The sequence below is a fragment of the Marmota flaviventris genome, chromosome Y (genome assembly GCF_047511675.1).
Source record: "Marmota flaviventris isolate mMarFla1 chromosome Y, mMarFla1.hap1, whole genome shotgun sequence".
NCBI lineage: Eukaryota > Metazoa > Chordata > Mammalia > Rodentia > Sciuridae > Marmota > Marmota flaviventris.
Genome location: NC_092519.1, coordinates 12,545,536 through 12,572,785, shown reverse-complemented (window position 1 = coordinate 12,572,785; position 27,250 = coordinate 12,545,536). Strand labels below are relative to the sequence as shown.

General features: G+C 39.3%; 1 protein-coding gene across 1 annotated transcript; it reads right to left on the bottom strand.

The window, feature by feature from the left end:
• On the bottom strand, positions 1-25,403 carry LOC139703578 (sex-determining region Y protein-like). The gene is made up of 2 exons (XM_071607069.1): positions 25,384-25,403; positions 1-538 (listed from the first exon to the last, which is right to left on the bottom strand). The coding sequence occupies exons 1-2, from the start codon at positions 25,401-25,403 to the stop codon at positions 1-3; spliced, it is 558 nt and encodes a 185-aa protein (XP_071463170.1).
• Positions 25,404-27,250: the final 1,847 nt, after the last annotated feature.

Here is a 27,250-nt window from a genome sequence, read left to right as displayed (position 1 = left end):
TCAGTGCAGGTTTTCTGAACTGCGCTCTGGCTGCCCAAGGTTATGCAGCCTCGCGTCCACCGACGCCTGGCTGCACAGTTTTAATGGGGGCTCTTCGGGCAGGGAACTGCTGCCAGTCTTCTGTTGAGTCTTAACCTTCCTGCGAGGCCGATACTTGTAGTTCGGGTATTTCTCTCTGTGCATGGCCTGTAGTCTCTGTGCCTCTTGGAAGAATGGCCATTTTTCGGCTTCTGTAAGCGTTTTCCACCGGTATCCCAGCAGCTTGCTGATCTCTGAATTTCGCATGCTGGGGTTCTCCAGAGCCATCTTGCGCCGCTGGTCGCGAGACCATACCATGAAAGCATTCAAGGGTCTCTTGACCCGGCCCTGGGTCCCTTTAAGGTTGCCTCCTGTTTCACACTGATCATTTGAGCTAGAGTGGTCGATCCCAAGGAAGGAAGAGTTTTTTCCGAAGTCGAGGCCATCCTGTTGCTGCTGGGCTGGACTGTAATCGCTGGGGTTCAGTACTGTGAACATAGCCGAAGAATATGATGGTGCGCTTGAAGACGCACAGGGCAGGACCAGAAGGGAGGGGAGGAGAGGGGAAGACACAATCCAAGGAGTAAGACTTCGAAAGCGTGCTTCACTGTTCAAAAATGTCTTTCTATCAGAGCCTTGCTACCCTGCCATTTGTAATGAAAAGTTCATTTCTCCTCCCACAAGACCTCTCCCAACCCCCAACCACGCCCCAAACAACCTACCCGCCAGCGCGTCTATCAGCCCACCTACTCTCAATCAAAACAGTATAACTCAGAAACTCGGTGACAGTAGCTCTCCTGCCAGTCCCGCACACTAGAGGCTCTACTATTCGCCTTAAGGGGGAGGAGGGGGGAATAAAGCAAAACCTTGCTATCTGAGAACTCATTGGGCACAGCTCCTGGCTGAGGGATACGAATGTATTATTAGTATCAATAGGAGTGAATGTTATCTTCAAAAACTCGTAGCTCAGAGCTTGAGGAGAACCTACTTCTGTTAGGCACACACCACTGGATATTGAATTAAGAGTACTCTTCCCCCACCCACGTCCATCTGTGCAATTGAAAATGTTATGTGAATTTGCGGCTGGCAAATACTTTAGAATTCCATTTCCTTATCTAGGCTAACAAGTATCAGAATACTCACAAATAATTAGCGCTCAATAAGGATTGACTTCAGGAACAACGAATACTGAACTTTCTGAACTTCTGAACGTTTCTTTAAATAAAAGAAAAACAGGGCCCAGCGGGCTGCCACACGCCCTGAAAAATGTAGAACGTCTCCTTGAGACAGGAGACGTTCTCAGCAACTTAATCAGGCCCTAAGTGAACTTGGTGAAAACCCTGTCTCAAAAAAGAAAAGAAAAAAAAAAAGGAAGAAGAAGAAGAAGGAGAAGGAGAAGGAGAAGGAGAAGGAGAAGAAGAAGAAGAAGAAGAAGAAGAAGAAGAAGAAGAAGGAGGAGGAGGAGGAGGAGGAGGAGGAGGAGAAGAAGAAAGGGTGGGGGCGGCGGGGTGAGTGGGGATGGAGCTCCTTGGGGAGTGCTGCAGGTTCTATTCCAAGAAAACAAAGGAAAGGAAAAAAAGCAGATAACCTTGAAACCCACTCAAAACGGTTCCAGTGAAGTGACATACCATTAAACAGGGACTCATTTTGTCCCTTTGTGGTAAACTGTTGCATATTCCCCCTCTCTGGTGGTGGGGATTGAAATTCGGGTTGCTATGTACTAGGCAAGCGCCCTCCCACTGAGCCACCTCCCCAGACCCAGTGCTATGCTTTTAAGGTTACTGGGTTCAGTTTCATAGAACTAGCGATTTGGAAAAACATCTATCATAGATCCGAACTAATTTTCCATCCATAGCTCTCCCTATCCCTGACTGACAGCCACAGGTGATCATCTTCTACATTTTTCACCAACCAACTTCAAAATTAAAAGGCTATGGTTTACTAAATAAGAACCGACTTCTTTTGATGTTAAAGTTGGAGTTGAGGAAACGGGTCTTAATAGATCAAAGATGAAATAAAATAGTATTAGGGGACAGACAGGTGTGAATAGAGGAACCATGAGTTGAAAGGAATATTCTCTAAAATGGTCCTTCTCTGCTGACTCCTATGTGCTCCTGTGTGAGTGTGTTTGTGTGTGTGTGTGTCTGTGTCTGTGTGTGTGTGTGTGTGTGTGTGTGTGTGAGAGAGAGAGAGAGAGAGAGAGATAGTGAGCAAGCAAAATATTTTCATTTTCCACATTGTCAGCCTTTAAACACACCAGACTCTCCTTATTACCTTCCAAAAGTACGTTTAAAACCCCTTCCCAGATTCACTCCCACCCACACACCCATACACACACACACATATGTCAGTGACAGGTTATTGATGACAGGTCATTTTATCCAATTATAAAATATTAAATGACATAAATAAATCCACAGCTAAATTTGTTATTTCTCTATAAATCTGAAAGAGACTACCATTACAGAGGACTTTACTTTGGAGAACACCAGCTTGGTAAAATGCTATTGTGAACTTTATGTTTTAAAGACTTGTAGAGTTGGAGGACATGAATACATCTAATGTATAAAGAAGTCAATTACAATGATGTTCTTATATTGACCAAGTTTAACTTTTAAAGAAATATTTAGAATCTGTAGTGTAGTATATAATAAGGTAAAATAATATTGTGTATCTAACCAGACTTGTAAAAACCCTATCTCCTTTAGGACTGGTTCTCCTAAATAGTACTGGTTCTCCTAACCCACACAAGTCATTATCTTGATAGATAAGAGATGATCAGTGTTTTAACACATCCCAGTTACTTCAACACATGCAGAGTTAAATTGTGGTTTTTATCAGTATATTAAAATTTGACCTTAACACATATGTTAACACAACATACAGCATACCTGAAATAACTTTGTGCTTATTATATCCAAATTAGTCACACCCAACTCTTTTGAGATTACCTTTCACAAGCCTTATAACTTGTGTACATTACCATACAAAAGACTTACTCATCTGGAAACATCTGCTTTTCTTTTCTTTCTATTTTTTTCCATTCTATAATATATTTCTTGTATCTCTTTCCTAGTTGCTGGCCCTATCTTAAGTTTATATTCTAAACAATCCTTATGAGATGTCTGAGGTTAGACAAATTACTCCATTTTAATAAGGTGAAATACTTTGGGCTTTTTATAGTATTTTAATCAAGAGACAACTGAAATATTTTACTCTTTGCATATAGAATTACATATGTTAGAGTTTTAACTCATAGTAAGTAGTCTTGTTTTTAGTAAAGGTCCAGAAACAAAACAATCTTAATTTTTTTTTCCATTTAGCAATGTATAAAAACACATTTGATAAATTTCAATATATATTAACTTCTGGGATTCAAAAAATCAATAGTATTTGAATTTACATTTAGCAATGATGTATTAGTATTTTAACTTTGCAAACTAATTGATGCCCCCTTTAACCTACACATTTATGAAGATTAATACCATTTACATTAAATCTAATTTACTGATTTTTAGCTGTTAACTTTAGGTTGCCCATGGAAACCAAGATATCAGACAAGTGTAATTAGCAATATAAGCCATCTTTTCTCTGTTGAAGAAGAATCCTAGAAGCAATGGACATTACCCTTTAAATATTTTACAGAGACCAAAACTCTATTAATTGCCTGACCACCTAGAAAACTGTGTGGGTTAATAAGATGTCTTAACTGTTATCTGGTTGGTTGGTTGATTGATTTTTGGTACCAGGGATTAAACCAGAAGTGCTTCATCACTGAACCACATCCCCACCCCTTTTCACTTTTATTTAGAGACAGGGTCTTGCTAAATTGCCTGGGGCTTCCCTAAATTGCTAAGTCTGGCTTTGAACTTAGGATCTTCATGCCTCAGCCTCCCAAACTGCTGAGATTATAGGTATGCACCAAATAAGCCTGGCCTGCTTAACCAATTTAAAACAAACTTTTTCTTAAAGATTTAAGTCACATGAACTCAAAGGTATTTAGATCCATTCATCATTATTTGTTTTGTTTTGTTTGTTTAATTTTAATATCCATATGCCAATTTTGGTTTCATGTAAATGGTACAGAAACAAAAATACATTTGTTAACACAATATACAATACACAAGTGTGCACAAATATACATAAAAAGCAGCAGGAAACAAAGAATTTAGAGCTTTGTATTGAATACTTGATCTCTGAATAAAGACAGCAGGAAAAGTGGATAGACGGTTTAAAACCAAACCAAACAAACCCAACAACTACAATTGGCCAAAACAAGACTGATTTGGGAAATAGATATATAATTAACTTGGGTATGTTTTAATCTACCACAAAAGACCATGAGCTCAAAAAATAGAGACTTTGCAGGGAGCGGGGATTGGGGTGGACACATCCACAATTACTCTAGTAAAGGAGAACCCGGAACATCTATATCAGACCAGAGTGAACTTTTTGGACCAGATTAGTTAGTCTACCTATTTAAAGAATATGGGAGCCCACAAGTTCCTCAGGGAAAAAAAATTTTTTTTTCAATTGAAAGAAGATTTGTAAATATAGGATCCATTTTAATTTTCTTTCCCTGTGCTCATCTAAAGAGAAGTGGAAACCTCACAGGAAGCATTTCATCTCCTAATGTCCCCCAGCTTATCCTGTCAGCTTCCTGAAGCTGATTCAGGGTAATCCCAGCTGCATAATTCCCATAATAGAACGCAGACCTTGTAAGCATCCTCAAAATGTGCAGAACCTAGTACAGCTGGCCTTTCCAGATACTCTCCACCTTTCTCTCCTGTTCTCCAATATTTAGGGAGGAACTTACTGAGAACACAATCCCAGAGCACAGGGACAATAAAACAGCCATTTACATCCCACAGCAGGTTGGGTTTAAAAGTGACACTGTTTTCCTCTGGTCTTGAACTGCTTTTGGACGATTGTTTATGAAATTGTTACTTTGTTCCAGATGTAAGCTTTGGAGACATGGAGATTGTTGGGTAGAACGTGACCTAGGCAATGCTGCCTTGAAACATATCTTTCATTTCAGAACCAGAGTCATCGAAAGGTTACTCTGACTCAGCCTGACTAAACCCCTGACAATACTTCACTTATAGGCAAAGCATCCCAAACACTACATTCAGTCTCAGATAACGTAAATTGTTATCTGAGACTAAAATCCACACCACAGGATTCTTCTCTGAAAACCCCATAGTCATAGCCTAATTCCTTCATCCTCACTCTCCTACCGGTAAGTCTGGAGTGCTTGCCTAACATTCACAGGGCTCTCGGATCAATTCCTAGCACCACCAAAAAACAAAACAACAACAACAACAACAACAACAACAACAACAAAAAATGAAATATTTTGGTCTTTATTAGAATGTGCTCTAGACTTAACCCAATAATTAGCTCAAGAGTTTTCCTCTAGAGTCACCAAGAATCAAAGGTGGAGAAAAGAGTTTCATAGAAGGCTGAATGGAGAAAGCAACCCCCAAAAAGAATTGAGGTAACTGAAGATAACCAATAACCAAAGAAGGCCAATGATAACTGGATGGGACTACCAAATGTCACAGGGCTGGGTCCTTAGGAAAACTGAGGCAACATGAAGACCCCCTTCCCCCGCCTTTAAGCCCCGATTCTTGTGATCAAGTATGAAAGATCTCCGACATGCCATCTAGAATAACAAAAATGAATTTGTGAAAAGAATAGGAAAAGGGAAGGGGAATATTCTCAAGGAAGAGAGAGGGTCTCTCTGAGAAGAGAGTGACAGCATGCCCCTACCGCCTTCCAGTTTTGTTGTGATCCCAGAGAATTTTCCAGAGAATCCCACCCAGGTCCACCTCTTGACTTTTGACTGATGATGGCAGGGTGACATCATACTTTGAAGTCCCTGCTGCCATGACACCTGTGGGTCACCTTGGACCAAACTGACTGGTTCTAATTGGAACCTATTCCTACAGATTTTATGATTGGAGGAATTATTCTTATCTCTGTTTCGGGATCTGGTCTATGAAAAGGGTCACAAAAGTTTCCCCTTTAGGGTAACTTTGGTTCCTCTTTTCAACATTATTTCTGGCCTGCATTTCTCCTGTAGGTAACAGGTAGTTTGCTGAAGAATGTGACATATCTGCCCACTCAACCCAGGCAGGGATGAAGGTCAACTGCTTCCCAGAGAAGAAAACATGTAGGATTCAGCAGAAATAGGCTCATTCTACAGAATGATTTCCTTAACCTCATATTTCCATCATGTGCAACTCTTTTGTCTCCTACCATCACAAGAAAACAATCCTGAGCTTCTACCACTCTTACAAGCCATTTTTTTTAATTGTTTGTTTATTGTTGTTGTTATTATCATTTGTTTACCTGCTTGTTTTTGGTTTTGGTTGTGGGTGTTTTTTTTTTTTTTTTTGCTGTTGTTGTTGTTGTTGTTATTGTTGTTCTGAGGTAATTTTAGCACAGAGATACATTCCTAGTTCTTTTTATTTAATTATTTTTATTTTATTTTGAGACAGGGTCTCTGCTAAGCTGATGAAAATTCTAACTTGCTACAGCTGCCCTTGGAAGTTCCATACTCCTGCTTCAGGCTTCCCAGGCATTGGGATTAGAGGAAGCACAACACACCTGCCCTGTGTAAGTCTTGAACCCATATTGGATTAATGAAGATTGATGCTCAGTTACTTAATTGCTGTGCCTGATTGTTCTAAGGTTCTAACTTACTTATTAACTCATTTTCTTAATGACTAATTATTCAACCGTCATATGTTCTAATACTGGTCTGAGACCCTGAAGGCACACAGATGTGTATCTTCGTGGAACTTACTTTGTAGTAGTATAGCCAGGTGTGAAATAAACAGATATTGTCAGATATCTATGTTCTGTGAAGATGAGTGGATTAAAGAGAAAATTGAGATGAGTCTGCAGTTTTGGAGAGGGTGGCTAACATCCCCTCAGTGCTCACTTGGATACTCTTAAGGCTGACTCCTGTGACCCTCACTCCATTTACAATCTCTGCCTGAGGGCAATTTTTCTGTTCATGGAAGTATGCTGCCGTACAAGTATTAGATAAGTGTTAGATATTTACTGCCTCTTGTTTTAGTCAGTTTTTCATTAGTATAACAGAACTATATAAGATGACCTAAAGAGATATATATATATATATATATATATATATATATATATATATATATATATATATATAATGATTATTTAAAGAGAAAGAGGGTTATTTTGGCTCAAGTTCTGGAGGTTTCAAGGTTTCAGAATAGGATTGGGTAGCCCTTTCGTTTGGACCTCCAGTGAGAGTAGCTGAGCATTTAATGAAGAAATCCCTTCACTTCACCAGCTGGAAGAAAATCTGAGAGACAATAGGCCAAAGCACTTAGTCCCCCTTGGGGACATGCCTCCAATAACCTATAGAACTTTCACAAGGGCCCACTTCTTCAATATCAAAGCACCTCCCATTAGTGCCATTTGGGAACCAAGTCTTTAACATATGGACTTTTTGGAATATTCATCTAAACCATTATATTCTACTCCTGTTCCCCAAATGTCCAAGTCCAGCTCACAATGCAGAATTCATTCTGTCTACCTGGAGAACTTCAAAATACCTAAGCAGCACTGCTCAGAAGTTTGAATTCTAAAAGCACCTCTGAGCCTAAATCCTTACTTATAAATGAACTCCTATAAGAAATAAAAATAAAGTTATATAATTCTAATATCCAATGGTGGGACAGGCACAGGGTAAAGGGGATTGGAAGGAAAACAGGCAGGAGGGGATAAGCCCAAGGCAAAACTAAAATCCAGCAGGACAAACATTAAATCTTAAAAGTAAAGGTGGCAGCCTGGACACAGTGTGGTAGGATGTGAGCGCCCATGAGCTTGAGCACCCCTGCCCTTGTGACTTTACTGTTTCCAGGCAATGTGACTATAACAGAGAAATAGAAGCTGTTTTTGTTAAAAGTGCTGACTCTTTTAGTGTGCCTGCAGATACCCAACTTGTAACTAAAAACACGATATATATTGGCATCTCTGCCTTCATTTTTGTATCTGCTTCCTTTATTACCTAAAACTTTGTGGGAACTGAGCTCTATACTTAGGCATGGTGATATAAGTTTTTCGATCCTAGATTTATTTAACCTCTCTTTCCCCCCTTTCAAGACTGTTGGGACCCTCACATTCCAGATTTTACAATGTCTTGTTCAGACCCCTGGAATAGTGCTAGCAGTCCCAGTCATTCTCCAACCATGTTCAAGGAATAAGAAAGCCTAGTAGGCAGATCACCCTATGAAGAGATTGTACCATAGGCAGGAGAAATTACATCCTAGGGACAAAAAATTGCCTCATTTCAGGACCATAGTTCTGATAATCATACTGAGCCGCAAGTAGAGATTTCCCTCTCAAATGATGAACTTTTTCCAGAGCCACCTTGCATAGTCAGAACTGAGATAATGACAAACCAGATCCCTCTTTGACCAAGGCTGCTTAACTATGTGTACTTCTCACCCCTCCCCCCGATGTGACCATATTAATAAAGTTATTTTTCCTAGTTTTATTTACTTATTTTTCACCATTATTTTTTCTGTTTGGTTTTTGGGGTGAATGGCCAGGCCTTATTTTTTTTGGAACACCCATAATCAGGTTGCTGGCCTAATACTTTAGAAACATGGTCACTCTTTTAGGATGCTTTAAATGTAGCCCATGGCTTTATTCATTCCATTGAGTTTGAACTTCATTCCCACAACTTATCTGACCCTAATGTATACTGCCTGGTTTTCCAAGTTTCCTTTAAGCGCATTGGTGGACACCAACATGACCACATCATTCCAGCAATCTGTATGCCTGCAAAACCAGTTTCATAAGGATGGCAGCAAAGTTTGTTGCTAGCACAAGCTGTACCTGTGCCTGTCTGAAGTGCAGTGGCCCTTGAGTGACTTCATGGCTGTGTACAAGGAAAAATATCCCAAGGAGGTTCAGTGTCCACCAGGGGCTGGCTTTCTTAAATAATACTTCTCCAGAAAAATCTTTTAAATAAATTTTCTTACTCATCTCTCTTAGGGTGCCCTTAAAGATTTCAGAGATACTTCCAAGCATCTTTCCTTTTGCCTTGATGAAAAGCACGAATTCTTATCAGGACTAATCTCTTTAGCAAACACACTCTCCTTAGTCTCATGTTTACATGTGCTCCATTACTGGCCAGAGTATAAATTTCTCAAACCATCCCACTGTAAATTAGGCGAAAAGTATTTAGTATTCATGCTTCAACCTAAGTGATTTTCTTCCTTAAAATATCCTCCACCAATTAAACTAGTCTACCACCTTTAAACATGCCCTCCCACAAGTTATCAGGTCATGAACAAATAGCAGTTGAAATTTTCATCCTGGTGTATCAAGGATGGGTTTTCCTCCGATTCCCAAGGAGTCCACATTTCCACTTGAAGCCTCATTAGTATGGCCTTTCCTGTTCACATATCTATCAGTATTCTTGTCTTCTTATCCTTCACAGGAATCACATATTAAGTTTCCGTTATAGCCTTCTAGGTTTTCTCTAGCCTGTTCCACCAGACTGCTCCGACCTCTTTCAGTCAACCAATTCCAAAAGTTTCTCCACATCAACAAGTCAAGTTAGAATCAATCATCCTCTTCTCAGTACTAATTTTGTGATTAATTTAGTGTTAAGTAGCAAGTCAGCCATAAATGAATGAGCAGGGAATAGAAAGTGAAGGGTCACTGAACCTCACAGAGAGCTTTATCTGAAAGATAAGCACCTATAAGATGAAGATTGGTTTGTTTAAACTGCCCCCACCTGCAATTCTTAATTGAGGCATTAAATATTAGACCATATTGGTAGAATATATCATCTTTCTATTGTAACTAAGTTTTCAGGACCATTCTTTATCATCGAAACTCTCAAAACCCCAATCACCCTAATAGCCAGAACAGCAATACCCTCACAAAATTTGATGGGAATCATTTGAAGAGTGACAAACTGATTGAGAGAGAAGGAAATTGAGGCAAAAACAGAGTGACTCAATTTTCTTAAAAACTCCCATTAGATGAGCTACCACACCTTCCTCTCTTGGAGGTGTTCCTTGCAGCTCCTAGGTTGTCAATCAAATGTCCCAAAGTGATCTTTGGCGGGACTCTGGAAACCTCCCTGAAGTTGGGAGGAGAGTCCACTTTTCCTGTGTGAGTGTCCCTCTCTCCTCTTTCCCATCTCTTCTAATAAACATATGCCTATTACACTGAGCAGCACTTCTGCAGTTGTTCTGAGTTGATTTCAAGAATAGGGGCTTGAAGGGGTAGGGAAACTCGTCCTGCCTCAGTTTCCAAAAAAGCTCCAATTCTGTAACATTAGTTTCTCAACCCAATTCTTCAGATAATTAAATCAGGGGAGAAAATATTTATTTTGATTCATGATTCTGAAGTTTTAGCCCAAGCTTGAGTGGCACAGTAAAACATAGCTCTGGTACAATGTTCTTTGCTAATACAGATAAAATCGCAACAAATGAGTTACAGCAATATTTTTAAAAACGCATACAAGAAGTAATGGCAATAGAATTTTATGACAAGAATACAAGATGGATAACATTTTAATATCGACCACTGTAATTTGCCAGATTTTTAGAAAACTGAAGAAAATTTTATTCTATTTCAATGGTAAAATAAGTTTGCAAAATATGAAACTGTATTTGTATTTTAAACACTCAGGTACATATATTTAAAGTGAAAACCTTAGAGCTAACATCTTTATTTGTAAAGAGTAAGTGATTTCCAACTCAATGGAAATAAGACAAAGTTTCTGCTTTTTCTGGACATCAACTTTTGAAAGAAGAAGTAAGAGCTGTTTTTACTTGCAGAAACTACTAGATGAGTAAATTTAAAACAGGTTTAATGAATATAAGGTCAAAGTGTGTATAAATAATTATATCACTTTACACATATATAAAGTGATATGATTATCACTTATGTTTGTTGAGAATAAAAACTGAGAATGAACATGAAAGAAGAAGAATAAAAAGATGAGACTTGTATGAATACACACAAAAAACGTAGAAAACTAATAAAATATGTCATAATTTAAAATTAATTTTAGAGTGAAATGGTAATATCCTCCAGACACACAAATTTAATCATGTATTCATGCACAGAACTATCTTCACAAGAATGAAGATAGTAATATTATCCCAAATGTATCACAAAGATACAAAGGACCACAGAGAATACTATAAATTATATGTTTATAAGTTTGACTGCTCAGAATACCTGGATAAATCCATAAAAAGATATAAAACATTGTAAAAGGAGTCCATTTCATGCTCTGAGTACACTACTTGTGCTCTGCCCTGTGCCTTCTTTTAGGAGTGACATAATACTTTTCCTTTCTCTTTGTTCTCTCCCCCTCCCTAACCTTGGGGGAAGCAAGATTGACCTTCTTCCTATCACATGCAAAGTTATCTACCCTTGAGCTCATGCACACCACAGGCATGAAGGAATCCAAATTTCAGGACAGGTGCCAGACGATCAAAGAAATGGCTCTTTCTCTCAATATTACAATTAAAATTATGATCCTGTCAGACTACAGATGGAATGTAGCTTTAAAATTAACTCTTTGAAGAGCCCATTGTTCCCTTGGCAGTTGGAATCACAGACTCTGAGACAGGAGGAGTCTGTTATTTCTCCTTTGCTAATAATGAAAAAGAACACGTTTCCATCCTAAAAATCTTGTCCTCCATATTGGATTTGCACTGGGGACAAGAACTGAGCCTTTGGTAAGACCATCAACACTGAATTAAAAAAAAAAAAAGGAATATGAATTGAATTTGTAACAAGTCTCTCAACAAAATAATTTCAGTTTCATTGCTGAGTTCTATCTAACACTGAAATGAGAACTAGTATTTTCTTTCTTTTTCTGATAAAGTCTTCAAAATAATGAAAAAGGCAGGAATACATACAAACTCATTCTACAAGGTCAACATCACCATGACACTCATATCAGAATGTATACAACAAGAAGAGAAAACTATAGGCGATGGTCCTAGTCAATATTTATCAATATAACCAGCAGACCATATTCATTAGTACATATAAAAAGATCACAATCAAGAGAAAGAATACAATACTTTTAGAATGCTTCTGTAGTTCAACATATGCAAGTGAAAATGTGATAGTAGTAACAAAATGAAAGACAGCAACCATATAATCATCTCCATAGCTGCAGAAAAAGAGTTTGGCACAAGTCAATGTTATTTTAAGATAAAACTCTCAGCAAAGTAGCAAATTATGTCAAAAAAAAGAAAAAAAAAGAAAAAAAAGGGCAGATAAGTCAAATCTGTAACAACTGTAATATTTAATTGTTAAAGTTAGCAGGTCCTGCTATAATCACACGACTATAATCACAGTGGCTCGGGAGGCTGACGAAAGAGGTTCGCAAGTTAAAGAGCAGCCTTAGCTACTTTCCAAGGCTCTAAGAGACTTAATGAGGCCCTGTGCCAAATCAAACCTAAAAAGAAAAGTCCTGGGGATGTGGCTAAGTGGTTAGGCACCCCTGGATTCAATCTCTGGTACCAAAACAATTAAACAAATAATTATTTAAAATGAAGCCTCATCAAGAATGAATACTAGTGATCCCAAAATTTCTAAAATAAAAATGAGAAGACAAAAGATGAATCCTGGAGTATATGCAAATGATCCACCTAACCAATGAACGTCATGATGAATTAATATTAGAGACTCCATCAGATCACATGACCATTACGCTAAGTGAAATAAGCCAATTCCCCCAAACCAAAGGTCAGATGCTCTCTCTGATAATGTGCATGGTAACATACAAGGGGTGTGGGGTGCGGGGACTTGGACAGGAAGAATAGAAGTCCAACGGAGTAGACAAAGAGGAATGACGGAAAGGGTGAAGGATGGGAGTAGGAAAGTCAGTGAAATGAATGTAACACAACTTTTCTATGTTCATATGTGAATGTACCACACTGAACCTCATCATCATGTACATCCTCAAGAATGGGATCCTAATTAGAATAACATACATTCCATGCTTGTATAAATATGTCAAAGTACAATCTACTATCATGCATATCTAAAAAGAACAAATGAACTTTTTTGAAAAAAATTAGAAACTCCAAAACACTCTGCACATTTTACTATGTGCAGTCCAAGATAAGTATGAGAACCGTAACTTGTATACTAGTGGTCTAATAAAGTTTAGTATTCGAGATGGAGAGAAAATGGAACCTATATTTTTATTTGGATGAATTCAAAATAAGTTTCCTGGTCTGGGAGTGTGGCTCAGTGCTAGAGCACTGACCTAGCATGTTCCAGGCCCTGGCTTCGTTCTCTGGCATCTGAAAGAAGCAAACAAGCAAAGAGTGACAACAAAATAAACACATTAAAAATGTGTCTTGGAATAGAATCCACTGTCCTAGTTGTGCTCAGGCACAGTTCAGTTTTAGGTTTCCATCTGGTTTTATACTTCCTAAAACTAGAAGCAGTTCAGTGCAGGTTGGTATAGAGAATATACATCCCAAATATGAAATAAAAATAGCAAAAAGTGATACATGCTGTAACATGGATAAATCTTGAAAACTCTGGTGCTTGAAAGAGGCCACATATTAAGTGATTCCCTTTGAAGTATCCTAGAGACAGGAGGGAGAATACAGGTTGCCAGCAGCTGGGAGGGAGGGAGCATGGGGAGTAACTGCTAATGGAAGCAGGTTTTCCTATTTGGGGGTGACGAAATATTCTAGTTGTCCAATACTCCAAGTGCTCTACTGAACTGTACACTTTAAATGGGTTGAAATAATGAGCTTAATATTATGTGTATTCAACCATATTCTTGTTAAAAATAGCAAAAAGGCCAGGCATGGAGCCCCATTCCTGTAATCCCAGCTACTCAGGGGGCTGGGTCAGGAGGGGAGAAAGTCCATGGCCGTTTGGGCAACTTAACAAGACCATGTCTCAACATGACATTAAAAGAGGAAGAGATGTAAATCAGTGCTAGCCTGGGATGGGTAAGGCCCTGGGTTCGATTTCCACTACCACAAAGAAAAATAAACAAATAGAGAGACTAATAGAACCTCTTAGATATACACACCATTATATGAAAAAGGAGAGGATGACTCACTTGGAGAAAGTCTCAATGAAATAAGAATGAAAAGTAGGGATTTCTTTGTTTTTCTATTCCTCGCGCATAACATATATTAGATTCTTTCTCTCCTCTTTCTTTCCTATTTGCTTGTTTGCTTGAATTTTTGACACTGGATCTCACTAAGTTGCCCATCCTAGAACTGGTGACCTTTCTGTCTCAGCAGCCTTGTGACCCTAGTTTTAATTTCCATAGTGAATGCAACCACAGTTTAAATTTGCATTAATAATTTACATTTTTTTCTCTTCACAGACTATGATTCTGTGAATCTATAAATTAAGGAACAATGCCACAAACTCATGTGGATATTATTCCATTTATTGCTCACTAATTTTGATCTCAAGAGATTCCCATCAAAACAAATGTGTGAGGTACAAATCTTATGCTATATAGAACTAAACTGAGCCACTTATAACTCCATGTCCCCTGAAGCTATCTTTGGGGTGGGTGTTCTGTGTGTATACACGTGTGTGTGTGCGTGTGTGTATGTGTGTGTGTGTGTGTGTGTGTGTGTGAGAGAGAGAGAGAGAGAGAGAGGGAGGGAGGGAGGGAGAGAGAGTTTTCTTTGCTCATGGTGAGGGTTGTGGTTTTTGTTGTTGTTGTTGTTTTAAAGTTTGAAATACTGAGGATTGTACATAGGTCTACTTACTACTAATATATACCCAGAGCCCTTTTAAAAATATTACTAGAATCCTAACAGGACTAGAATCTTCCTATTCATCCTCACTCCACCTCACCTATCCACCCAGTTGCAGAGATAACAAACTTCTGCCACCATGCCTGACTCTATAGTCTGCTTTTTAAAGTGTGATATTGCATAGGACATTGAAGACACAAGCAACAAAAGAGAGAGTAAATATAAAGCACAACAGCAAACTTTGCACCTTTTATGAAAGAAGACACTCAACTAAATGAAAAGAAAAACACCCCAGCAATTCTAAGATTAGGGCTTTAAAATTATAGTTATTATCAACTTTCTTTTGGGACTGGAGGGTCAAGTGTTCTTTTGCATCTCCTCTCTTTTCTGTTCTTTTCAATTCTTCTCTTTTCCTTCCTTCTATCCCTTCCTTCTTCCCTCCTTCCTTCCTTCTTTTCTTCTTTCCCTCAACTGTAAGATATAAAAAATGACAAACTCCAAAATAGTGTGGACTGGGAAGAGGGGGAGTGAGGGAGAAGGCAACACATTGATAACAGTGATCCTTTCCTAGTGATAAGACAAGCCCTGGAAAGGAAGCAAACATCTAATGGCAAGACAATTCCTGGGAAGGACATATCCATCGAGTCTGGAATGGCAGTCTGTGGGAAAAGGCCAAAGCATTGATCCTTTGTCAAATAGATCCTTTCCAAGTGACAGTGAAATGGGTCCCTAAAGGGAAAGAAATAAGCACTGAACGCCCACCCCAGACCCTCCATTCTTCCCCAAGGAAAAATAGTGCCCAGTGAAAACAAATTTCAAATTCTTACAACCCTATTTCCTGAGCACCAAAACTGACACACTCTGACCATAATTAACATCACCTCTCAGTGCAACATATAAATACACACACTCCCCCTTTAATCAGTAGCTCGTTTTGCATTAGGTAAGTGGGTCCACCAGAAGCATGACTCCATGGCTGAACAAAGGTTCTGCTGACCTATGAAGTATGCACCTGACATGGTCATTTTATGCTAACACCAACCATGCTGGATTCTTCCAACAAATATGGCCTTGGACTAACCCAAAGAATTTGATTAGACCATGAAGACAGGTACAGTGCATAGCCCTGTCATCCCAGCAGCTTAGGAGGCCGAGACAGAAGGTTCACAAATTCAAAGCCAGCCTCAGCCACTTAGCCAGAACTTGTCTCAAAATAAAAAAAATAAAAAATGAGTCTGGTACCTGGCTCAATGCTTCAGCCCCCTGGGTTCAACCCCTGGTAAGAAAGAAAAAAAAAAAAAAAAAAAAAAGTAGACTTTGAAGAAATGCTTAGTGCAGATTAAAGCTCAATTACATAATTGCTGCCTTATTGTTCCAAGACTTTCATGAAAAAAAATCATCTAGATTCGGAGTCACTCACACATCATGTATTCCTTCAGCAACTCCTTCCCAGGAGTTAACTAATTAACAGGGAGGAGGGGAGCAAACTACCCGAAATAAAGAAGTTTACCAATGTATATCTACCATAGTTCATTACTTTATCATTTCCTTTCTTTTAACTTATCATCTTGATATTTCCCAAATATGTGTTTGACTATATCTAATCTTAGGGAGAAATATTGTATAGCTAGAAGCATTTTCTTATATCAATTTTAACTGATGTTTGCTTAATCTCTGCTAATCAGGCCTGAGATGGATACACAGAAAGCTGATTACATGGACAGTCTTCCTTTATACCTTGAAACAACATAGATATCCACGCTCCTGTAATTTAACTTGTGATGCATAAATGTGAGCTATACTTTGTAGCCCTTCTGATCAGCTCAGATGCTACATGTTTTAGTTTCCTCCTTTTTGTTTAAAGCATGCTGCTTTTGATCTTTTTCAGGATCTTGCTTCTGCTCCTTTCTGCCCAAGTTCAACTGCACTCCTCTAGTGAGTCAGCTGCAAGTGGAAACATTCTATCCTGCTCTTGTATACATCAATTTTTTCCCCCATTTTGTGGCATTAAGGTTCACTGCCTGCTTCATTGCATTTATAGGGCTTTGAGATACTTTGTTTTTTTCATCCAAGTACAGAAAACTCATACATATTTCTCAGTTTTCTGCACAGAACTCTCTCTCCACCCCCCACCCCCCACCCCCAACACTGCCCCTCCCCCCCCAGGCATGCTAGGTAAGCACTCTGCCACCTAGTCACACTCCCTGTCCTCTTACTGAGAATCCTTCCCCCTCCAACCCTCATATATGAGAGAGAGATTATGCTTACCTGTCACACATACAAATACTTTTCCAACTTGGACTCATGATTTCATTGTTATCCACTCACTTCCAAAACAACAATGTAATAGAGATGAGCAAAACCGTGTGCCCCTGCTGTGGTCTCATTTGACTGGTGGTGGCTTTTGCATGTTACGAGCCAAAACAATGTTTCTTGTGTGAATTATAACCTTTATGCTGAAAGCTGCAGCAGGTATCTGATGACTACAAGGAAAAATATAAGGAATTATGGGGTTTAATATTTCTATATCCTAGCCATTATGGTCTTCTTTGAAATTTTATTAGAAAAGAGCTAAAATAATTGTCTAGGTCTGGTGATTAAAAGGTGGTGACTTCAGGGAAGAGAGGAAGGAAAGGAGTAAAACTCTGGAAGGAAATCCACCAAATTATGCATAAATATATTACAAGGAATCTTTCCTCATGTTTGTGTGATTATAATGCATCAATTTAAATAAAGCAATAAATAAACAGAAGGAAGACCAGTAGAGGAGAGGAAGGAGGTAGGATGGGTGAGAAAGGGAGGGAAAGGGGAAGTAAGTGGGAGAGGGGAGAAGACAAAGTGAAGCAAATTATCTTATGTGCTATATCCCATATCTGTCTGGAATTGCAAGGACATGCTGCTCCAGATTTACAGCTGTGCTTTCCGCATCTGGATGGCTTGTGGGGGGTTCCTTTTAGACTTGGTATTTCTCAGCTGGGAGGGGTAGCAAAGGCCTATAATTCCAGTGGCTCAGGAGGCTGAGGCAGGAGGATTGCAAGTTCAAAGCCCACCCCAACAATTTAGCAAGGCCCTAGGCAACTCAGGAGACCCTGTCTCTAATTAAGTTATAAAAAGGGTTGGGGATATGGCTCAGTGGTTTAGCACCCTTGGGTTCAATTTCTGGTACCAATGATTATAAAGAGAGTCTCAGTATTTCTGTGTCTTTATTCTAAGTCCCCATCTAGGAAGAGTGTCCAATTGAGGCAGCCCTGCTTACACTTAAGTAAAGCTCATGTGTATTCATCTCTGTCATTTTGTAGCTTTTTGTGTGTCAAGTGCTGTCTCTCAAAATGACACCTCCAAATCTCACCAACATACACCTATTGTGGAGAGCAGGCTCTGCCAGCTCTGAGTTGCTCCACATCATATAGAACAGCAGCTCTCAGACTCCACTCAGTGCCTGAGTTACCGAGTTACTTGGTAAATCAACAGTTTGCTCAGACCCACTCCATTTTGAGTGCAAGTGCTGAGGCAGAAAGATTTGGTAACTTGCTGGGCAAACAGATAACCACTGGGTATCAGACATACAGAAAAAGAGAAAGAGGAAGCTCAAAAGAGAGAATGGAAAGGAGATAGAAAGAGAAGCCTAAATTATTGTATGTTTTTGCAAAAACAAAGCTTGACACAGGAAGCAGGCTCTACAGAGGCACCAACCTGGCTTAGGTTTCATTTTGAGACAGAATCTCACCTGTGTTCCAAAGGCACTTCTGATCCACCATCCTTGCCCTCTCTAGCTTCAGCCCCCCAAACAGAGCAAAGAGGGTCGGGGCACTGTCACAAATGAAAATTAAAGATAGTGAACTAACAAAAGCAAGAGAAACAAAATCTGTACCACCTCTACTAGGGCTCCCTTCCCTGGAATCAGCATTGTTGTGCCAGACTTTTTCTTCTGAAACCTGAGGTGTTAAACTTTCAGGGCAGAGGTTGAAGCTCCACAACAAAGGCTTCCCCTTGTGTGGGTCATACCTTGGATCCTGGTCTAAGGGCTGCAATACAAATGAGTGAATGAATGACTACCTAACAATCCAAGTGAAGCAACACAAAAATGTTTCTGTCATGCCAGAATCCAAGGACATCTTTTTCAAACATAGTGGTTAGCTGTGTTTGTAATAGAAGAAGGATCTAATGTACTCAGTGTTGTGAAAACCAGACTTTCAAAGAGAAATTTCTTGTCTGACCAGGATGAAGAAAGTCATAGGATGAGAAGGGATTGGTGTGTGAGCACATCCTAGAAGTAGGTAGTTCAGCAGACTTTGGTGGATCTCAGGAGTATGGAAATAGGGGATTAGCTCAGGGTGCACAAACCTGGAGGAAACAAAAGGGGACTGAGAGGCAAGAAGAGTCCTGGAAGATATACAGAGGAAAGTTTGAGTTTCTTTCTTTCCAAGTTCCTTTCTTCCAGGGTAACTAAGCATCAGAGATGACTTATTTGAAGGAGAATCATGAAGGTGATAAAACACAAATTTAACTTGTCAAGAAGGACCACATCTCTAAAGAAGGATACCTGAAATAGGATACAAGTAGAAGTTCTGATGATGATGATGGCAGCAGTATAATGGTATTCTAGGTCACTATAGTTGAAAGAAGGGGCAAGAGCAGACAGATTAGTGTGTGTCTTTGGAATCCTCCCCATTGAAAATCAGTAGTGCTTCTAATTAGAACTGGGGGCACCTGTTCTTTAGCATAGACCCTTAAGAGGCTTACATATACCCCCTCACTGACAGATGCAAAAGAGCTAGTGTTTTAGAAATATGAGTATAAACAGGCAGGAACTTCTGAAAGAGTATATTCCATCTTATTAAAAGAAAAGGGTGCAGACTACTTTGCTTCATTCCTCTGCTACTGTCAGGGACAGACAGATGCGAATAGTGGGGACACAACGTTAAGGGATAATTATTTCTCTAAACATGGTCCACTCTTCTGACCCCCACATGCTTTTCTAATGCAGGAAGCAATTGACCTGCACCTGTGCCTGGTTTAAGTCAATCAAATATGTTACATTCCTCAATAAACTACCTTTTATCTGCAGGAGAACTATAGGCCTGAAATGCTGAAATGCTGATGATGAGACACACACAAATTAGCCGGAAGTGGATTCCAGGGAGGGTCTTTTATGACCCTTAGACAGACCAGATGCCAGGACTTAGGGGAATAAGGATAATTCACCACCCCTGCCACCTTCCTGCAACCATATCATCTGTTTGTTTGTGTGTGTATTGGGGCTTGTGGTGGCAGAGAAGGATGTGATTTCAGGGATTGAACTCAGGAGCACTTGACTACTGAGCCCTATCCCCAGTCCTATTTTGTATTTTATTTAGAGTCAGGGTCTCTCTGAGTTGCTCAGTACCTCACTTTGGCTGATGCTGGCTTTGAACACACAATCTTCCTTCCTCAGCCTCCTGGGCTGCTGTGATTACAGGCATGGGCCACAGCAGCCTGCCTGCAATCATAACATCTGTAAGAAAAGATTCCAAATGGAATCAGTCAGCATGGGCCAAGGTGACCTACCATGGCTATAGCACTGGGGACTTAAAAGTCTGATGTCATCTTGGAGACAGTCAGAATAAAGAGGTGGACCAAGGTACAACTCTCTGGAAACTTGCCCAGGACCCCCAATGAAACTGGAGTTCAGGACAGCATGTGTGTTCCCTTCCCTATCACTTCTAATAAACTCATGCCAGCAACTCTGAGTGACATGTGTAAATCCTTCTGACCTTATCACAAGAACCCAGGAGTTAAGGTCAGGGCTCAGGGGTTTCCATGCCTCAGGTTTAGCACCTCAGGTTCCTGAAAGGTCCCAGCTCTGTAATAATAGGAAGGGTAGGTGAGAGAGAAAATGTCCTGAAATCATAATATTGAAAGGCCAGAAAGAAGGGGCTCAATGGTTATGGTTACTGGAACAGAGAACAGGAAAGAGTTTTATCCTGGAATTAGCACCTGTACTTTCACTACTGAGCCATATCCCCAGTCCTATTTTGGGTGCTGGGGTTGTACGGCTCAGTGTTAGAGTGCTCAACTAGCATGTGTGAGGCACTGGGTTCGATCCTCAGCACCACATTAAATAAATAAATAAATAAATAAAGGTATTGTGTCCATCTACAACTAATAAAATAAAATAAAGCATTACAGATTAACAGTCAGAGGTATAACTTAACATTCAGAGGTATTAAGGAAAAAACATAGATACTGATTGCTGTGGTTTGGATCTGGAATTCCCCACCAAACCCAATGTGTTTAAAGCACTGTCCCCAATAAATCGAAGTCCAGAGAAGAGACTTTTAGACAATGGTTGACTCTGACCTCTTCAGTGGAGTAAATTACTCTTAGTAAAATGGATTACTGGGAAGTGGAACCCAATTTGAGGAAGCAGGTCACTGCGGGTATACCTTGAAAGGGATTATCTTCTCTGTAGCCCATTCTTCTTCCCCACCTCCCCACCACAGTTGCTAGGAGCTGACCATGCCATTCTTCTATGATGAATGACTTGGGGCCAGCTGACTGTGGATTGAATGTCTGAAATCATGAGTCAAAATATATCTTCTCTCTTCAAAGTCATATTCATCAAGTACTGTGGTCACAGTGGTAAAAAGTTAAAGGATGATGCAAAGATTGGGGTCATCGACAACATATGCAGTTAGAAAAATAGAAAAATTTCAAAACCCGAGGAAAGAACATGAACAGCAAGATAGTGGAGGCACACAGAACACAAATAAATAAGACCAACAAAGATCCGTTCCTTGACAAATTATGACTTAATTGTCAAAGCCTAAATCAATAAAAAATAAAATTAAAGAAAAATAAAAAAAATAATTAAAGAAAAAGCTGCAAGAGAGAAATGCAATGAGTAAGAATAACAGATTTTGTAGAAGAAATGGTAAAGTCCAGGATGACTTGGAATGTTGTATTTCAATCCCTGAAATAAAATGATTCCTCAATAAGATTGTCATGTCTAATTAAACCATCTTCAGAATCTCAGAAGAGGAAAAGCGAAAACAAAAACAAAACAAACAAACAAAAATAGCTCCCAAGTTACAAGTATGAAGTAAAGAAATTAATGGCCACTAAGTCAGCATTCTGGAAAAACAGTTAAAGTGATCCTATACACAGAAGAAGATTGTCAACAAAAAAGAAAGCAAGGGAGAGAGAAATTGCCATTAGAAGAGTCATTAAGTAAATGAGAATTAGGATCAAATCAACTGTTAGAAATAAATCAGAATGGCAGGAAATAATAGACATCTTTCTATAATGACTCTGAATGTATTTGTTCCCAACTCTCCAATTAAAAGACATAGGCAGATTTGATTAAAAAACAAGTCCAACCTATGTGTTCTCTGTAAGAAATACAGCATACCTCACAGGCAAAGTTACCCACTGACTAAAAACAAAAGGATAGCAAATATTATTTTATGTAAATGTAAATGGGCAAGGCAAACTTCAAACCAAAATCAGTCATAAAAGACAAAGAAGGTTCCTACATACTGGGAAAGAGAAAAATCTAACAGGAATACATAACAATAGAAAATATTTATGCCCAAATATTGGTGCCCATAATTTCACAAAATAAATGCTATTTATAAAGACTCATAGAGATCACTTGAATACAAAGTGAATTCATTACAGTTCTCTTACAAATGAGCAAGACTTCCAGACACAAATTGCAGCAAGGATAAAAGAGACTTAAAAACATTAAGATCAAGTGGACTTAACAGACATCTGGAGAATATTTCATCCAAAAATAGCTGAATCTGTTTTATTTTTGGCTGCTGATGGTAATTTCTCAAAACACATTATATTTTAGTCAGAAAGTAAGTCCTAGAAGATAGGGGAAAAAGAGATATAATTCCATGAAACTTTTTCTTTTTAACTAGAACATGACAGTTGCACACAGTGACTGGGTTTGTCCTGAAAAAAATTATACATGCATGGAATGTGACCCACTCCATTTTCAACCCCATTCTTCCTCCTTCCTACCCACTCAACTCTTCCCCAGTTTAGTGATTCTCCCTGTGCTCATCCATTATTCATCCTTGATCGGTGCTTTCCATATATATGTATAGGTGAAATTATATGGTATAATTTTACGTGCACATAGCATAATTTTCTTAAATTCATTCAACCTTTCCTCTTTTCTTGCCCCCCTTACTCTTTGGTCTCCTTCTACTCCTCTGATATATCCAATATATTTATGATATCTGATCCTACCTTCCCTTTCTCCCTCATTTTGCACTAGCTTCCCACACATGAGAGAAAAATCATTTGACCTTTGCTTTTCTGAGTCTGGGCTTATTTCACTTAGCATGATGTTCTCTATTTCTAACCATTTACCAGAAATGTGCTATAATTTCATTCTTCTTTATGGCTGAATAAAACTCCACTGTTTTATTGATCCACCCATTTTCTTAATTCATTCGTCAGTCAATGGGCTTCTGGACTGATTCCTTAATTTGGCTATTGTAAATTGTACTCCTATAAACATTGCAGTGGTTATATTAGGATGATATGCTGATTTTAGTTCTTTGGGTTAATACCAATGAGCGGGAGAACTGGGTTATATGGTGGTTCCAGTCCTATTTATTTTTTTTATTTTTTAAATTTTTTGACGAATCTTCAAACTGTTTTCCAGAGTAACTGTACTCATGTTCTTTTTTCTATCTTAGTTGGGCATTTGGGAGTTTGTTTGAGAAATGCCTTATTAGATATTTGCCCATTTATTAACTGAATTATGTGGGTTGTTTTTGTTTTCTTTGATTTTGCCTTTTCTTTTTCTTTCCTTTCCTTTTCTCTCCCTCCCTTCCTTCCTTCCTTCCTCCCTCCCTCCCTCCCTCCCTTCCTTCCTTCCTTTTTTGTATCAGGCTTTTTGAGCTATCTACATAAAGACCCTATCAGAGGACTTGTTGGCACAAATTTTCTCTTTCTTTTTTTTTCATTGTATGGACACAATGCCTTTTTCTTTTATGTGGTGCTGAGGATCAAACACAGTGCCTTACACATGCTAGGTGAGTGCTCAACATCTGAGCCACAGTTCCAGCCCCTCTCTTTCATTCTTTAGGGTATTTATGTTTTTCACTGCTTCCTTTGTGGTCCAGAAGCTTCTCAATTTGATGGCATTTCACTTATTAATTCTTGATTTTATATTCTGAGTTTTAGAGGTATTGTTAAGGAAGTCAGTGCCTGCATGAATATGATGGGGTCTTGACCTTAGGTTTTCTTGTAACAGTTGCAAAGTTTCCAAACTAATTCCTAAGTCTTCGTTTTCACTTTTGTCCAGGGAAAATAATAGGAATCTAGTTTCATTCTCCCACATATGTATATCCATTTCCCAGCACCATTTGTTTATAAGCCTGGCTTTTTCTAATATATTTATTTTTGACATCTCCATCAAGTATAAGTTGACTGATAAATTTGTGGATATACCTCTGTCTTCTATTATGTTCCATTGGATTTAATGTCTGTTGTGATGCCAATACCATGCTAGTTTTGTTACTATGGCTCTGGAGTATAATTTGAAATCAGGTATTGAGGTGCATTGTGCATCTCTCTTTTTCTTGACTATTTTGACTAGTCAGGGTGTTATTTATTCAAATTAATTTTAGGACTATTTTTCTGAGTTGTTTGTAGAATGTCATTAGTTTTCTGATAAGAATTGCATTGAATCTGTATAATGGGTTTGAGAGTATGGTCATTTTGATAATATATACAATATATACACAATGATATATAATATATACAATAATACACAACAACATGAGACATCTTTTCATCTTCATCAATTTTTTTCTTCAGGGTTCTATAATTTTCACTGTAAAGCCTCTTTAACTCAGTTCAAGTCCCAAGTACAAAATATTTCAAAATATTTATGTACAGGATGGTTTCCCTGATGTCTTTATTGCCTGATTCACTGTTGTAGTATAGAAAAACTATTGACTTATGGGTGTTGAACTTGTTACACTGCTCCTTTGCTCAACTAATTTGCAAGCTCTAGAAGTATTCTGGTAGAGTTTTTTTGAGGGCTGTAAGTATAGAGTCATATTCTTAGAAAACAGAGATATTTGTTTTTTTCTTTTCCTACTTGTATCCATTTGATTTCCTGCTCTTGCCTGATCACTCTGGCCTATGATATTTTGAGGACTATATTGAATAAGAGTGGTAAGATTGAAGAACCTTTTTTTGGTCTTGATTTTAGGGGAAATGCCTTTAGTTTTTCACCAGTTAGTATGAGGGTGGCTTTGTGGTTGTCATAAATGGCCTTTATAGTATTTTTCATCCCTAGCTTCCCCCTATTTTTTTTAATTGGCTTCCTTCCTTCCTTCCTGTCGCGACCCCTTGCCCGCAAGGAAGACGCAACTCCGAAATCTTCTCTCAGTAGTTTTATTCGGGCCCTTGATATTTATTATTCTTTCTTCTTCTCCTCTTCTTTCCCGGATGCCCTCCCAGCCTTAATAAAGCATCCCAAGCCCCAATGCAAAGCTGCCGCGTGGAACTCCCTCACAGGGTGATGAAAAATCATGTGCCAACTCTCTCAGATAAGGAGTTGTTTGTCACATACCACAGCGGAGCCAGCGCCATCTCGTAATGGCGACCATAGTCTGCAGAAACGGCAGAAGCGGCTCACCACAGTTCCCCCTTTCTGTTTTATTAAAACAATACAGGCGAGAGTAGAGGTCCTATCCCACTGTGCAGAAGTGGCTGCATAGTATGGCTCAGTCCTAAGGAGGGCCCTTTCCCAGATCCGAGGCCATATCAGCCGACGCCTTTTTTCGTGGGGCGGGGCGTGGACGCGTCTAACCCGCATGCAATAGGACATGCTCTCCTTGAGGTCCACGTCAAGGATCACTCAAGTGCAGTGCCTTGCCTCGCATCCTGTATCGTGACGATGGTGGACGAAGGGGGATAGCTGAGGCTGAACTGTGGCTGTATTAATGACAAACAAGTTGACAGCACCCTGAAAGAAAGGCACGGACTTTAAAGCGATAGAAAAGCACTAGTGTGAAAACCCATCTGCGTGCAATGGCAGTAAAACCGGCAGAGTGCAAGGGCTTTCCAACACTAAGAGAATAACAAGGAAAGTCATGTCGATCCCAGTGCAATGTTATAATAACTTGGGGTGCAACGACCATGACAAAGGTTTACTGTTTAAGATGCGCAAGCCACACTTGAGGTGAGTTGCCATTTTCTAAAGCTGCAAGAGCTTGTATGATCATAGCCTTTTCTTGTGCATGGCGAGTTTTAAGGCGACAGAGAAACCACAAACAAAGTATAACACTGAAGCAACACATTGCACCAAAAATGCCTACTCCCACCCACTCTTTGAAGAAGGAAAAAGCAGAAGATATCCAATCGGTGAATTGACCCAAAGTCACTGGTTCGACACGGGTACTGTTCAAGACAGCAATCTGGGTTAGTTGAGACTGGATCAAGTTTTCTGCTGCCAAGGACCAGGTTCCGGATAGATATTCCCCGATGATGCGGGAGGCATTTCTGGAATCATTAAATCTGACAGAGGTTATGCATAAATGTGCACGTTGGTCAACACAACCCAAAAGCACTAAGTCAGCCAATTCTTCTACCTGAGCTTGGAGTAAATCTATCCTTTGGTTGGCAGCTAAAATCCCTGACAAAATATGTTGATTAATTGAATTTTGGGATTCAAGTATGGTGGAAGTTTGTTGAACAACTTGATTAATAGTGGCAGTAGTTTGTACTTGACTGGCCATGGCTACTCCAGCTGTAACTGCTGCAGCAGCAGACACTGCCACAGCTGTCACTATAGCTGCCGTAATTCCAAAATCTCTACGGACTCTAAGTAGTTCAACAATGGGGAATTTATCTGGGTCCGCAGTGACTGGGATTGGGACAAAGGTTGGAATTTTCATAACCACTGCTACAGTCCAAGAACCATTCCAACACTCAGATAAGAGACAGGTAACACTAGAACAATCCAGCATCCCCGACGAGGTATTGTTAGCCAAAAGGAGCAAGAACGGGGATTGGACGCAGACCATTGCAGGAGGCAATGTAGCATTATGTAGCAAAGAGTTGAGCGAAACAGATGTGAGCCTATTACCTCGTTCACTTTTCCTAACAGTGCCAGAAACATTAGCCAGCCAGGTTTTGGCTCCTAGCAATTGAGCCAATGCAGAAATATCAGCTGAAGCCCCCTTCTCATTGGAAATCAGCCATTGAAACCAGGACCAACCTACTCCTGTAGAGGAGTTGGCACTATGGTTAAAATTATAAACATACCTCTTAAGAGAGGGGGAAAAGGAGAAACCCTTAGTAACTTGAAGTTTCTCCCAAGAATGATCCTGACAAGGCGTAAATGTTGGAGGGAAACCAAGATTAGGGGTACAGTAAGGAGAGGCCTTGAAATGAGTGGCATTGTAAGTACTATTAAAAGAAGGAGGTACTGGGAT

What these genes read in the sequence shown, in the direction of transcription:
- LOC139703578 (XM_071607069.1), bottom strand. Translation starts at nt 25,403, where the DNA reads ATGGCGCTGGCTCCGCTGTG. An exon ending in ATGGCGCTGGCTCCGCTGTG is followed by an intron (nt 539 to 25,383) that starts GTATGTGACAAA and finishes TGCGTCTTCAAG; the next exon opens with CGCACCATCATATTCTTCGG.